Raw genomic sequence first — 13,139 nt, forward strand, 5'->3', positions numbered from 1 at the left:
AATTTTCAAATTCTCCCAAGGATTTGCTGAACTCAAGTTAGCAAAGATTTAGCTACAAAATATTCCATTAAAAAGCTCATCTGATGAGAAGAGAATGGAAATGAATAAGGGGACAATTGAGAAGAAATGGACACCTTTTCCGAAAAAAAGATTACATCTAGATCTTCTTCTTCTTTTCAAAGGAAACTCTGCAATACGTAGATTCCTTCTTCTCCTTCTTCTCCTTTCCTATTGCCTTTGTCTGGACAACGCACTATTTCTTCCTTTTTTTAAAGCTTTCGAGCAGGTGGCAGAATACTATGTTTCTGGAAAGTTGCCAGCTCATTTTTAAAGGTTAGCTGATTTCAGGAAGTTGAAAAAATATGTACAAACGTTTCCAGGCAAACGGTTTGTAAGATTGTTCATATTCATAGTGGTTTGTCTTGGATTTTTAATTGCCGTTACTATTTTAGCAGGTATTACATATTTAAAGGGCACACACTCTAAAGAAATCAAAATTCATCAGGTCTCACAATATTCGATCGTCAACACAATCATATTTTACATGATTATGTAGCTCGGAACGATGATATTGTTGTTTTGTCGACGACATATTACGAGAATTCGAAAAGTTTTCCACCGAGTACAGCAGTAATTCTATTCAATTCCGTTCAAGTATTCCATTTAAAATATTCTACATTGAATGTCGTCACGGAGACAATGCAAGGGAATGTTGAAGTACAATTTAAGATTCAACCGGTTATCAATAAAATACCATTTTTCTGTAAATGGGTTCCCTATATTGCTGTGGGACAAGTTCCTGAAGATCATGTACTTTTGAAGTTGTCAACGAATAAAAAAGATGGAATGGAGGTGCGTTTTTTTCAATGGAGGCGATAGTTTCAAAATGAATTCGGCCTTCGAGAACTTTTAAATTTTACTGTGTTGCTCAGTGTTAATATCCCTTTTTCCATATTGGTATTTGGCTAGGAAAGTTTGTAAAACAGGGTTGGAACTTTGAGATGTGCGTCGGAGGAAACTGGGATGAAAAAACTTTAATACTAATAAAAAGACTAATAAAATACCGTAAAACCTGTAATAGGAGGGCCCATAACTTTTAACGTCGAGCTAGTTTATTTCGGTTCCTGTCGAAAACATAAAAAAGATGACAACGGATAAATTGCTTATCATAATTTTAAAAGTGTTTTGACAATTGGCACATTTTTGACACCTTGTATAAGAATTGAGATAATTGAGCTCAAGCTTGACGGTGTGCGGCCCTTCTATTACAGGTCTTTCGGTAATAATATTTGGATCTCCAAATGGTTAGGACTACCGATTCGAAAAATAGTTTTTGTTCTGTCTATCTGAAAAAAAACTGCTCTGCCAATCTGATAATATGCCACAAACTCTTTTTTTATAGAGTTAGTAATTTTTCTACACCACACACTTCAAAAAATCTGAAAAACCCATAAAATCCATAAACTGATAAACAAGAGAACTAGATTTACAAAGACATTATTTTTCGTCACATTTTGACTATTTTGTGCCTACTAAGACTCAGCAACTTGTGTTTTCAATTGGTTAATATAAAACTACGATGTTCGTAGAAATTATAAGTGGAAGGATTTGATTCAACAAATTTGAAATTCTTGATTTCAGCTGTCTCTTCGAACACCTTTTCAAACACCACGAAAAGTTGTCGCTTGCTTCTCTCCATTATTTTTAAATGAAAGATGGCAACTGCTTCTGGCTACTGTTGAGGTATGTCTATTCCCAGTTTTGTTAAATGAATGTTATCATTATTTCAGATATATTCCCATTACGGCGCTTTTCTACATTTTTATGTTCGATCCATGATAACCGATCTGTTCAAATTAATAAAAGAAAATAAAAATGTGAGTTACTTTTTGATAAAAATTTCAAGGTTTTCATAAGTTCTAGACCCGAATCTCTCCATGGCCTTCTATCAAAATTGGAGAATCGCGTGCAGCTTCTCCAATGTTTGATCCAAATACAGAACTTGAATTCAGAAATCAAGCTTCTGCTATGACTGATTGCCTTCTACAGTACAAAGAATCAGCAGAATTTGTCATATTTCCTGATCCAGATGATATTCTTGTTCCTGTTTTGGGAAAGAATTATCACGAAGAATTTACAGCGGTAAGATTCAGGAAGAATCTAAGATCATAGCGTTAGATCAGTGAATTAAAAGGGTTGACTAATGCTCAACTGTGGGCCGATTTTTCTAGTTTCTCAAATTTTTAAACCCAGCCCTGGCGGACGTTCGCGAGCCCTGCCAAAGTTTCTTTTAAAAACCTGTTTTTTGGACTAACTTAATTAGATAAGATAGAACTTGGCGAGTATTACGAAGTTATATTATTAAAAAACTTCACAGTGTCTATGAACAAAGTTAAAGACAAAATGGGCTGAAAAAACAAGCAGGGCCCGGCTAATTCATGGCTTATAACATTGCTTATAGACAAGAGACAGTATTCCAAATAATATGATTTTGTAGTACTCGTCGAGTTTTATCCTATCTCTATTAGTTGGTCCAAATATGTTGACTCTAAATGAAACTACGGGCCCGGATTACAAGTATAACAGAAAGTATAGTTTAGACATTGAAAGTATAGTTTAGACATACACTCCGAAACTATGTTTTATAGGCGTTCAATATGTTTCCAACGGCTGGAGCAATTGTATACAATATGACACAGACTTCAATCGAATCTTGTAAGTTGGTTATCATAATAACAATCTCTTCAATACCAACATTTTCAGCAATTACTCCTGCTCTATATTCCCCTATATCGCTTTTATCATCCATTAAATTCAAGGTAAAACATTACAAAGAATTCAGTTTCGATACAAAACTTCGAATTGATTCAGGGTGAGCAACGATGGGGAAAATTGGTGGTCAGACCGGAAAGAGTTGACAGTACGTGGATTCATAGGTCCTATTCAATCAAAGAAGGGTACGAACAGAAAGTGATGCCAGTTGATGTAAACGCATTCTATCATTTGAGAATTTGGAAGTTTCCTGACTACCCAACAGTTAACCGAACGAGTGAGTTCACTAATAGATTCATGTTCTATAGCACTCTTTTTTTTAAAGAAATTTCGAATCCTCCATACTTCGATCCGTATCATTTAAATGCCACAAAAAGAACGGTATACAACGTATCAGATGGTTTAAAAATTCAAAGGAAATTCAAGAACAGAGTGTCAGATGGGAACATGAAAGCGGTAAAATTGCTTATAGTCTAAACTAATCCGAGCGATAATATTTCAGATTTACTCTCGACTTCCAAAGGTTTCCCTCTATTACCCACTCATTGAAGTTTGCTACAATCGCATCTTCTACAGTATGAAAGATATAGGAACTTGTAGAGGTGCAATATCTCTTTTTTGAAATTTTCTATAGAAACTTTTATATTTCAGGACCCGAGTACTGTAATATTCCAGCTTTCCCAGGATTGAGGTGTACAAATGTGGCAAGCGAATTCGTGACATATAAGAGTTACAAGAATATTTATATTCATCAACTGATATCCACTGATTTTGAGGAAGGAGAAAATGGATGTACTCTCTAGTCTTCTTGAGAAATTGATTTATGCTTTTACGGGTTCTTATCTGATAAATTTTTTAGTATTTTCACAATTTTTTTTTGAAATCTAAAAAGTAAATATTTCAGTCTGAAGGATTTTTGTTGTGTGCTAAAGTCAACCAAATGGGAATATTCTGTGTTTAGGATCATGAAAAAAATCTGGTTTCTAAACGATACGAAGATCGTAAGGAGATACTTCTTCTCTACGTTGTTCGAATTGTTTATCTATGTCGTTGATCTATGTACTTACATCTCAAACTATGCATTTTTTGACCAACATGTGATTTTGAGGTCAGTTTAAACCTAAATTCTACGCATTTGACTTTTCATCTGATAGTCTACTGCTTGCTAAATAAACTAGAAGAATGTTTCTGGTCCTTTTCTAATGTCTCATGATTTTACGAGTCTACGGAAATTCGTATAAAAGGAAAGATAATAGTAGATGAGACAGACCACCCGCAAAGTTTGAAACATGAGAATTCTTCTGATTCTTCTTATTACTTTCTCATTGGCTTTTGCTGCTTCTGTACATCAACGTCATCATTGGGAAGGACGTGCTAAGATGGTGGAAATGGAAAGATTCAAAAGAGATTCTGTATTCGTTTGCGCTGATGATGATGAAGATGACGGTGACGACGACGACAACGACAATGGGGAAGATGAATAGAAATCAGTTTTAACATTAGATTGTTTGTAATTTGAATAAATTTTTTCTTATACCAAAATTTTTTCAACATTCGGTAACCCGGAAATTTGAGGTTAGAATTTCCGCATAACGGAGAATCTCCAAGAAAGTCTATGTTTTTAAACTAGATATTATGTGAGTATTGAAGTGTAGAAATGTCGAGAAAATCTATCACGAACGTACCTTATTTTTCGCAGCTGCTAGTATGTTTGCAATTGTAGAGTTTGGATCATCAAACTGAAAATTATAGCACTGATGATATGTATTCAAGCGAGAAACCTTACTTCCTGTGGCATAATATATGATTCTTCTCCCGACTTTTTGATTAGCCAAGCAGCTAACGAAGTAAACAAAAAGAACTGCTCACCCACATTTACTGATTTCACAAAGTAGTGTCTATAAAAATATAATGGTACAAATGTATTAAAGGAAAAGAGTTACTTTGAAATTGGTTTATAAGCAACACCAAGTTTCAAAAAGCCGTCCTCGTAGTTTAAAAGTTTGAGTTTGTCGACGAGTTCCTCGTTCTGAAAACAAAACTAAACAGTAAGAAGATGTACTCAGATGAGAAAAAAATGTGAAGGTTCAGTACAATTTCACACTCACCCGAATATATACTTCATACTCTTTTCCTGGTCCATCTTCGGCTACTTCCAACCCATTCGTTGATTCTGTTTGATGACCATTTGATTGGTCATCTTCTAGACCATCTTCCATTTTATTAGTGGAACAAAAGAACCAGTTGCGAATAAGTGTCAGAGAAAATCGAAGCGGAAGTGTGTTTCCTCGGTTGTCAAGGAAACGTCTCTCGCAAACGGGGTTGAGCAGGACGCCTTCTTTGGAGGAGCAGAGAAACTAGATGAAATAAAAGAAAAAGAATTTCCATTTTTTTTTGTTAGAAGGTGTGGTGAAAAACAGAGGATCCGTAGCCGGTCGTCATCACAATAAGGTATTTGTTGTGTAAAGTATTATTTTTCAGAACCTTCTCTTTCGCTTTGGAAAACTTTTATATAACTGCTCAGAAGAGCATGGCACTACGGCTCCAAAATTAATCAGCTCCGTGCGGTCATCAAGTCCTCAAGGACTGCTTCACGCTCGCGCCATGCTCGTCTCCCTTTCATCGCAGTTGGCATCTCTACCAATTTGATGGGAATTACGAGATACATACTGCAGAAATGATTCTGTATAGTATGGTCTCAATGAAAGCAGCGCGGCCGCTGAACCTAACCACGCGCAGCAGCCGACACTTCCCGGGTTCCGCCAGCCACTATACTTTGTGTGTGCCTTGGCTCCGCCCACAACTTCCTTTCTCTGCGTCTCTAGGGTAGAGGGGAATGATGAGAAACTGCACAAAAGAACCTGTACTGGGTTATTTGTGGTACATTGCTGGATATAATTATCAGTTCCCTTTGAATTTTGGTTTTTTTTTTCAAAAGCTGGGCAAATGGACAAAATGAAATGGTGGTACTGTGGTTACTAAAAAAAAAGGAACAAATGTTGACATCCATTTTATGGCACATTGAAGTGTATTTACGACAAATAAAAATGTTTTATTAGAGAAATAGGGTCTTTATTAAAACTCTATTCATAATCGGCTGATAACCAAGGTCTACTAGTTTCCACAGTTAACGGGAAGTTCAGCTGGATGCTTGAAACGAAGGTCAATAGTTCCGATGTTGAATGTCTTATTTTCCTCTGGAATTTTCGAGCCGACTGTCACATATCGGGATTGGACGGGCTGGATGATTTTACGGTGGCAGCGGTGTGGAACTTCTTTAGTCTCCCAGCAGTTGTGCTGAATTACAATGTAGGGTGTGATCATATACGAATCAGTTCTGATCCAGGCTTTAATGCTAAAATTTCCATTGTCTTTAGTGAATCTATCGATGTCATCTTCGTATTTGACTGGAAATTCTGAGAATGAGAAGAAGACGCATTAACAAAATGAACTCACATCGCTTGCCATCAATCATAACTTCTAATGGCCAGTTTTTGAAAGGCTCCTCATTACACAAAAATGTTCCTTTAATGTGAACAGAGAAGTCTGTTACATGGGCTCCCTGACAGGCAAGAATAATGCATGTAAGTATGAGGATGTGCTGAAAGCAGTATATGAAAACAGCTATAACTTATTAGTCAATCGAACCTTCATCTCAAACATTAGACAGATTTATAACGAGAGGATTTCGCATGATAACATGGGACCTGGATAGCAACGTGGGTTTCAACTAGGTTCTTACGTGGAAGTGTACAAGCTGTTTGATACACGTTTCTCACAGTTACAGTGATGTGTTTTTGATAACTAGGTCGATCGAGTTGATGTTCAAATGATTTCACAAATGATATGAGAACTTTAATAATAATTTTATTTGCGCTACGGTATACCGAATAGAATAGAAGCCTACCCAATAGAAGCCTACCCGAAATTTCAACTTTGAGCTCAATTATCTCGATTATTGTGAAAGATATCAGTAATTGGTCAACTGATAAAATATTGGTGATTTTATGAAAATTAATATTTTAGTTGACAAATTTTCGATATCTTTACCAGGAATCTAGATAATCGAAAAGTTGATGGTTTGGGTGGGCTTCTAAATATTAGAGGAATTGCGGTACATGCAGATCAAAACCACAGTTTTAATCACGATTTCACATTCATTATCTTTTCAGGTTAATTATCTGTATAGTTTGTAAATAAAGATTTTCATGAAAAGTCTCTTTGATTGACTTTGAGAAAAGATTTCGTTGATTCCAACTTCTCCAATATACTTGTTCAGAAAAAAAGTATAACACCACAATTTATGTTCAGATCTTAATAAATGTTGCCTTTTATATTTTTCTATTTCTGATTTTGTCGAGAACACTGCAAAACAATCTATCTAATATGTTACGTTTCCTCTTGCGAGTGTCCTCTTTAGACCTGTTTGCGCTTTTAAAAGAAAAGTACGGTAATCAAGTCTGCAAACACACACACGGAAAACTTCGGGCAACTGATAGCCGCTTCGTTTATGCACTCGTAGTTTCCAGCTGTTTAGCTTATTTCAGCTTGTTATAAACGATTTTCAATTTATCAATTTCCTTTTTTATAATTTAAATGCAGTCCTGTTCACATTTTTAAGTTCTCCCCCAGTTTCAGAAAAAAAGAAATGGCAGTTTACCTTCCCGGTGATGTGATTAACGAACCGTCCTCAAGCGATTCTTCAATCATCGGGTATGGAATCAATCTTCGTGGGGAGAAAAAAGTAGTCACTCAACCTGGTGCTTTTCGAAGCGACGAAGGAAAAATATGGCTCAGCGTTCATAGCAAAAGGTGATCGAAAACTTGTATTTTCACAGCTGCAACTAGTTAATTGCGTTTTCAGATATATTCCACAAGAAGGAGATCGAGTGATTGCGATTGTTACATCTAAAACTGGTGACTTTTTTCGCTTGGATATCGGAACTGCCGAATACGCCATGATTAGTTTCACTAACTTCGAAGGAGCCACAAAACGAAACAGGCCGAATCTCAAGACTGGTGACATTATTTATGCTACGGTTTTTGATACAACTCCTAGAACAGAAGCGGAGTTAACATGTGTCGACGACGAGAAAAGAGCCCGAGGAATGGGACAACTTAACGGAGGATACATGTTCAAAGTATGTATTTTTCGATATACTTAAAAATTCAAAAAAATTCAGGTTTCACTGAATCATTGCCGACGCCTCATCAATCCGTCCTGCGAAATTCTCCAAACAATGGGAAAATTTTTCAAATTTGAGATCACCGTCGGAATGAACGGAAGAATTTGGGTGAATGCTCCAACAACCGAAGAAATTATCAAGATCCACGATGTCATTAACAAATCTGAATTCATAACAGGCGAAGATGAATTAATTTCTTTGGTACAACATAGCTACACACGATCTGTCAGTGGATGACTATGAATCTATTTTATATTATTTTCATTTCATAATTTCCATTAATGTTTATGCCGTTCTATTGTTGTTGTTGTTTTTTGTTCAATATAATTTTTTAAAATCAAGTTGAATACTTTCTTCCTGATCGCGTTGTAACGCCTTTTCCTACATCATCTTTAATTTGTTTCTATTTTCAAAATCAGTTTACAGGATGGGTGAGAACTTAGTAGAACAGCGTCAAGCTGATGACAAAGCATCATGGGATGCCTACTGGAAAGTTCGCGATGTCGATTCTCGTGGTTCCATCTATCCACGGTTCCGATACTATGCTCATAAGGCCTTCGACGCTCCAGCAACTTGGTTCAGAGGTATTGTGGTTATAATTGTAGCTGTTATTGTTCATTACGACCTAATGTTTAGACTAAGCAGCATCCTTGTTTCAGAGAAAGTCGTGGAGCCCTTGAACAACAAGAACCGTCTTCCTTATTACCATCGGCAACTCACCCGAGTTCCGGAAATAGACGAATGTGGCGTCAACGACAAGGCGTGCTTCTATGAAGCCAACGAGCAATATCGTCTCGATAAAATGGTAGACGGGTTCATTCTACAAACTCTTCGTCAGCGTGTAGATCGGTGTATGTTGTACAACAACCCTGACCATTCTCCATGCGCCAAGGTAATCGAAGATATGGAGGAAAACGAGCTCAACTTCTTCATCAAGTACGGAGAGTTGGGAGGAGAAGCTGATGTACGTGATGCTTATATGAAGCAGAAGCATAGAATGATTTGGGAGCGTCGTCATCCAGAAATCATGGAAGAGCGTTCCGCCAAGCTTGCTGATCATAAGGAGAAGCTCGCGAACGGAGAGTTCGACTACTCGTTCTGGAAGAAAGGAATGTTCTATCAAGACAAGAAGAACTATGAGCCTCCATATGAGTTCTATATGTCCAAATCGCCACTTGAAGGAGACAAACCACTGTCTAAAGATTGGCAATATTACAAGAATGTAAGTATTTGCATTTCTTCAAAATTTCGATCTTCAACATCATTTAAATTTTCAGGTTGCTCAAGATCCCGAGTTCGATAAGGATCAAGGAAAGAAGTCCGATTTCCGTCTTTTCTAACAGCTGTTTTGACTTTTTCGATGGACTATGTTTTAGAACGATTACCGTTAAAGCTATCTTAAAGTTTCATAAAAATTTCTGTTGTCCTTCTATTCGATCCAGAATGAATAAATGTAGATTTTTAAACATATTTGTTCTTTGAAAAAATATTTAATTGTCAGACACATTTATTTGTCAGAGAGGCCATTGAATTAAAAATACAAAAGGTATCAAATTGATTGAAGGTGATATGGCAATACAGCAAGCTTTGTATAAACAGGGTCAGTACAATGGAAAAATAAGGTACGGTATTATGCTTGTCTGAGAAAAAAAGGTTGAGACGCAGAGAAAATGTGTCTGCGTCACCACCGTTTGTGTGCTATTTAGGCTCTCGCTTCGATATCGCTACCGTCAGACTGCAAAAAATACTCTCTAACCTTTTTTTCTCAGACAAGCATAATAGCTACCGTGCTGAAGCTCAGAAACGAATTATTCCAGAGAATATTTCTATTATGTCAGTCACAATGGTTTTCTATTTCTGGACGATTCCCGAATGAAAAATTTCACTGCTGCGTATAAAGGTTCTTTTAAGAAGATTATGTGATATTGAAGATCAATTTTCAGATGTACCCTTTCTAAACTTTTTCTACTCTAAAATCAAAATGAATACCACTGACAGATACGAGGTACCTCTCAATTAACTCTAAGGAATTGAAATTGGTTTTTCCTTCAGGATACATTCCCTTGGGTTAGCCTCTGTGGTATCGAAAGAAACTATTTGAGATGTGACGATACTCCTCTGGTTTACACAGAATTGGATCCAACACAAACGTCACTTCGAATCGGGCAATCAACCTTGCTATATCCTTTTCAGGTGGTTTTATGCTAGATTTGTTTTCGGATAGTTTGTCTTCTTCCAGCCGTCAACATTACTGATGGAATCAACAGGGCGAGTATATCACAAGAGCATAATTGGTGAAAATGCTCTCATGGCTGATAAGCTCACTGACAAACTGTATCATCGATTTCAGTTGGATGTCAATGGAAATCCGGTTGGATTCAAATGGAATAATGAGATCATTAAGCTGAATAATCAAAAATAGTATTCATATAATATGGAGGGATTCCGACCAAAAACTTGTATTGCATTAATTGCATTCTTATCATAAACAAGTGAAGTTGAGAAAATTGTGGAGTGGTCCAAATTTGAACAAAGTATGTACATCGCTTTCCTCAAATTTTATGCTAGTACAAACTGTAGTCCATGTAACTATGCATCACCCTGTATTGCCTATTTATTACAGTGATTCAATTTATTTTTTTAATTCAAACAAAACGAATTCATATTTACAAAATCATGAAACTGGCCCTCTATAAACTATTTAATTTTCAGTCAATATTTATTGGTTCCTAAATATCAAAGTTATGAAAGTGGTCAACTGATATATTGTTAATCATAAAATCAGAAGTGTTTTGACAGTTGACACATTTTTGATATCTTGCATATAGATGAGATAATTGAATTTCAAAATTTCGAAATCTAGGAATCTCGAAGTCTCAGAATCTTAGAATCTCAGAATATCCGAATCTCAGAATCTTGGAATCTCAGAATCTCAGAATTTCAGAAGGGAAAAATTCTAACAGTTAATAAACTTTTGAAATTTTCGGTAAAAGTCCCCTTTGAATTCATTCAAAATTTAAAAGTCATTATCTTATTGAACGAGATTATTCAATGTTCGAGCTCATTTAAAAGATCCTCAATTCCAGCGTGCAGAAGATCCTCGAGCTTTGCTTTGATTATTTTTGCCAAATATTTCCTGGAGGTTCGGCTGAATAAACAAAATCATTGTTTTTCAAAATTCATAGCAACTGTAAACCTTTTCGATTTTCCCAAAGAACTCATCCAGATCGAATGGAGGATTCTCAATGTGCTCACGAACACTACGCTTCACAAAACTGAATTCTGCCCACATTGGAATTTCCTTTCGTGGTTTATTCTCATCGTCCGTGTCATTGTCGCTGTTCAAGTCGTCTAAACCGTAGTCAGATGTTGTATTCCCCCGGCAGACACCACGATGAGAAGTCATTTTGTTCAAGTTTGTGGTGAATCCAGTTTTTTGTTTCTTGACAGAGTGTGTCTGAAATTTGTTACAATGTTCAAATGTTTTTTCTCAGGTGCAAGATTCACTCACCAATACCACGACATCTGAGGTATCAAACACCGAAGCTTTATCTTCTTTCGGAAACAAATGAACACGATTTTTCTTGTTTGGGCCTTGTCCTCCAGCCAATGTCTCAGTTCTTTTTAACGATGCACCATGTCGAGAAGACGACTTTTGCTTCATTTTCTGCTCTTCCAACGACTTTTTCCTCTCCCAAGACTTCCGATGCCTTTCTTTCGTTGTCCTCGCGAAGTTTCTCCTTTTTCAGTAGCAACAGTTTCGAACGAAGTTCATTAGCATGTGCCATTTTACTACCTTGACTATCCGAACCACGATTCTCTTTCTTTGCAGTGTGTAGTTTGGTTGGGTCCACCTTAGGAATTCTGAGACGGATGTTGGTGGTTTTTGGCGTATGTAAGTTGTCCCGGTTGGAATATTGGTGAGATGATACTGTAGATGAAGCCTTTGACATTGGCGAAGTCAACTTCGAAGATTTCATAACTGTGATTCTTTCTTTGTGTATTTGGCCTGTGCTTGTGAAGGCTCCAGGCTTACTTTCCTCAATCCCATTCTTCTCAACAATCTCGATAACAGAACTAATATTTCCCACTTCTTGAATTCGCTCCGAATCGATCTTAATTCCATCGGTCGTCAATTGATTATCATTAATATCTGAAGATATCTCTGTCTTGATTGGAGTACTCGTAAGAAGTGGGATTTTCAACTCCAAATCCTCCACAATCGACATTTCTTCTAACTGCGTCGTGATTGCGCCAGAGTTTGACTTCTGATACCACGCCGATCTTCAATTTTATTAGAAGACCCTTCCATTTCCATATCTTCAGAAGATGTCAATGTTTCACTTTTGATACCACGTAAATCTTCAGTTCTGTTTGAAGCTTCAGCGATTTCCATGTCTTCAAGAGATTCCACTTGAGTTTCGAGAAGATCCATCGTCACTTTCTTTATCGCTACTTGGTTTCTAGATTGGGTTCTAAATCTCTGGGAATATCCTGAAAAAATACGATTTTTGAACTGTTATCTGTAAGTTTTAAATCTCACATTGAGATACTTCTGAAGTACTTCTTTGACGTCAAACAGCGGCTTGTACTTAGCGGTAACGTTGTCCGCAATTTCGTCAGCCTTCTCGTAAAACTCAGAGAAAATCTTGAGTGTGTCACTAGAATATGGAATCCCATCGTTATTGAAAATCTGTGATAAGTCTATTACTATGAAAAGTACACTTGAAAAAATACCAATTCGGAGTTCTTCACTTCCATCATCCGTTTCATAGTTGGAGCTAATTCGACAGCTTTTTTCTGGTATTTCTAGCGCGAGGAGCCATGTTCCTGTAATAATCGTCAATATTCGACTCTTCTTTTTCCTTACTTTTCTCACTGGATTTTCCTTGGCCTTATATTTTGAATAGTGACTCTCACTTTTTTTGGAACTATTAGGTTGGCGTGAAAGTCTTTGTCACTTTTTCAATAGTTTATTTCTCAAAGAAAAAATAACCGAATAATTAATTATATTGTCCATCATTATCAACAACATGTCTCCAACGTTCCCTCAATTTTTGGATTCCATTGCGGTAGAATCCAGCCGGGCGTGAGGCAAAGTATTGTTTGAGAGCCGCTTCGACCGCTCCACGGGAATTGAAGCTTCTTCCTTCGAAGGCACGTGTCATATCGCCAAATAAC

At 36.7% G+C, this 13,139-nt stretch overlaps 7 protein-coding genes across 7 annotated transcripts; 4 read left to right on the forward strand and 3 right to left on the reverse strand.

Annotated features, from left to right (window-relative positions):
* Positions 1-299: 299 nt before the first annotated feature.
* On the forward strand, positions 300-3,575 carry CBG02229 (the record flags this gene model as incomplete). Its single annotated transcript, XM_045238142.1, has 11 exons — positions 300-333; positions 381-455; positions 506-852; positions 1,642-1,743; positions 1,791-1,877; positions 1,924-2,142; positions 2,649-2,715; positions 2,764-2,819; positions 2,872-3,228; positions 3,275-3,374; positions 3,424-3,575. The coding sequence occupies 11 exons, from the start codon at positions 300-302 to the stop codon at positions 3,573-3,575; spliced, it is 1,596 nt and encodes a 531-aa protein (XP_045092059.1).
* Positions 3,576-4,445: 870 nt separating this feature from the next.
* CBG02227 lies at positions 4,446-4,991 on the reverse strand (the record flags this gene model as incomplete). Its single annotated transcript, XM_002639734.2, has 4 exons — positions 4,446-4,511; positions 4,559-4,670; positions 4,716-4,801; positions 4,881-4,991. The coding sequence occupies 4 exons, from the start codon at positions 4,989-4,991 to the stop codon at positions 4,446-4,448; spliced, it is 375 nt and encodes a 124-aa protein (XP_002639780.2).
* An 895-nt stretch (positions 4,992-5,886) lies between these two features.
* Positions 5,887-6,435, reverse strand: Cbr-nlp-4 (the record flags this gene model as incomplete). Its single annotated transcript, XM_002639733.2, has 3 exons — positions 5,887-6,179; positions 6,229-6,373; positions 6,421-6,435. The coding sequence occupies 3 exons, from the start codon at positions 6,433-6,435 to the stop codon at positions 5,887-5,889; spliced, it is 453 nt and encodes a 150-aa protein (XP_002639779.2).
* A 985-nt stretch (positions 6,436-7,420) lies between these two features.
* Cbr-exos-3 lies at positions 7,421-8,195 on the forward strand (the record flags this gene model as incomplete). Its single annotated transcript, XM_002639732.1, has 3 exons — positions 7,421-7,584; positions 7,637-7,913; positions 7,956-8,195. The coding sequence occupies 3 exons, from the start codon at positions 7,421-7,423 to the stop codon at positions 8,193-8,195; spliced, it is 681 nt and encodes a 226-aa protein (XP_002639778.1).
* Positions 8,196-8,385: 190 nt separating this feature from the next.
* On the forward strand, positions 8,386-9,298 carry CBG02223 (the record flags this gene model as incomplete). Its single annotated transcript, XM_002639731.1, has 3 exons — positions 8,386-8,542; positions 8,618-9,180; positions 9,236-9,298. The coding sequence occupies 3 exons, from the start codon at positions 8,386-8,388 to the stop codon at positions 9,296-9,298; spliced, it is 783 nt and encodes a 260-aa protein (XP_002639777.1).
* A 641-nt stretch (positions 9,299-9,939) lies between these two features.
* Positions 9,940-10,380, forward strand: CBG25287 (the record flags this gene model as incomplete). The annotated part of the gene is made up of 3 exons (XM_045238167.1): positions 9,940-9,963; positions 10,011-10,151; positions 10,198-10,380. The coding sequence occupies 3 exons, from the start codon at positions 9,940-9,942 to the stop codon at positions 10,378-10,380; spliced, it is 348 nt and encodes a 115-aa protein (XP_045098086.1).
* CBG02222 lies at positions 10,219-12,638 on the reverse strand (the record flags this gene model as incomplete). Its single annotated transcript, XM_002639730.1, has 5 exons — positions 10,219-10,362; positions 11,155-11,415; positions 11,588-12,111; positions 12,198-12,452; positions 12,512-12,638. 5 exons carry the CDS (start codon positions 12,636-12,638, stop codon positions 10,219-10,221), a joined length of 1,311 nt encoding a protein of 436 aa, XP_002639776.1.
* Positions 12,639-13,139: the final 501 nt, after the last annotated feature.

This window comes from Caenorhabditis briggsae, assembly GCF_000004555.2.
Source record: "Caenorhabditis briggsae complete genome, chrI, whole genome shotgun sequence".
Taxonomy (NCBI): Eukaryota; Metazoa; Nematoda; class Chromadorea; order Rhabditida; family Rhabditidae; genus Caenorhabditis; species Caenorhabditis briggsae.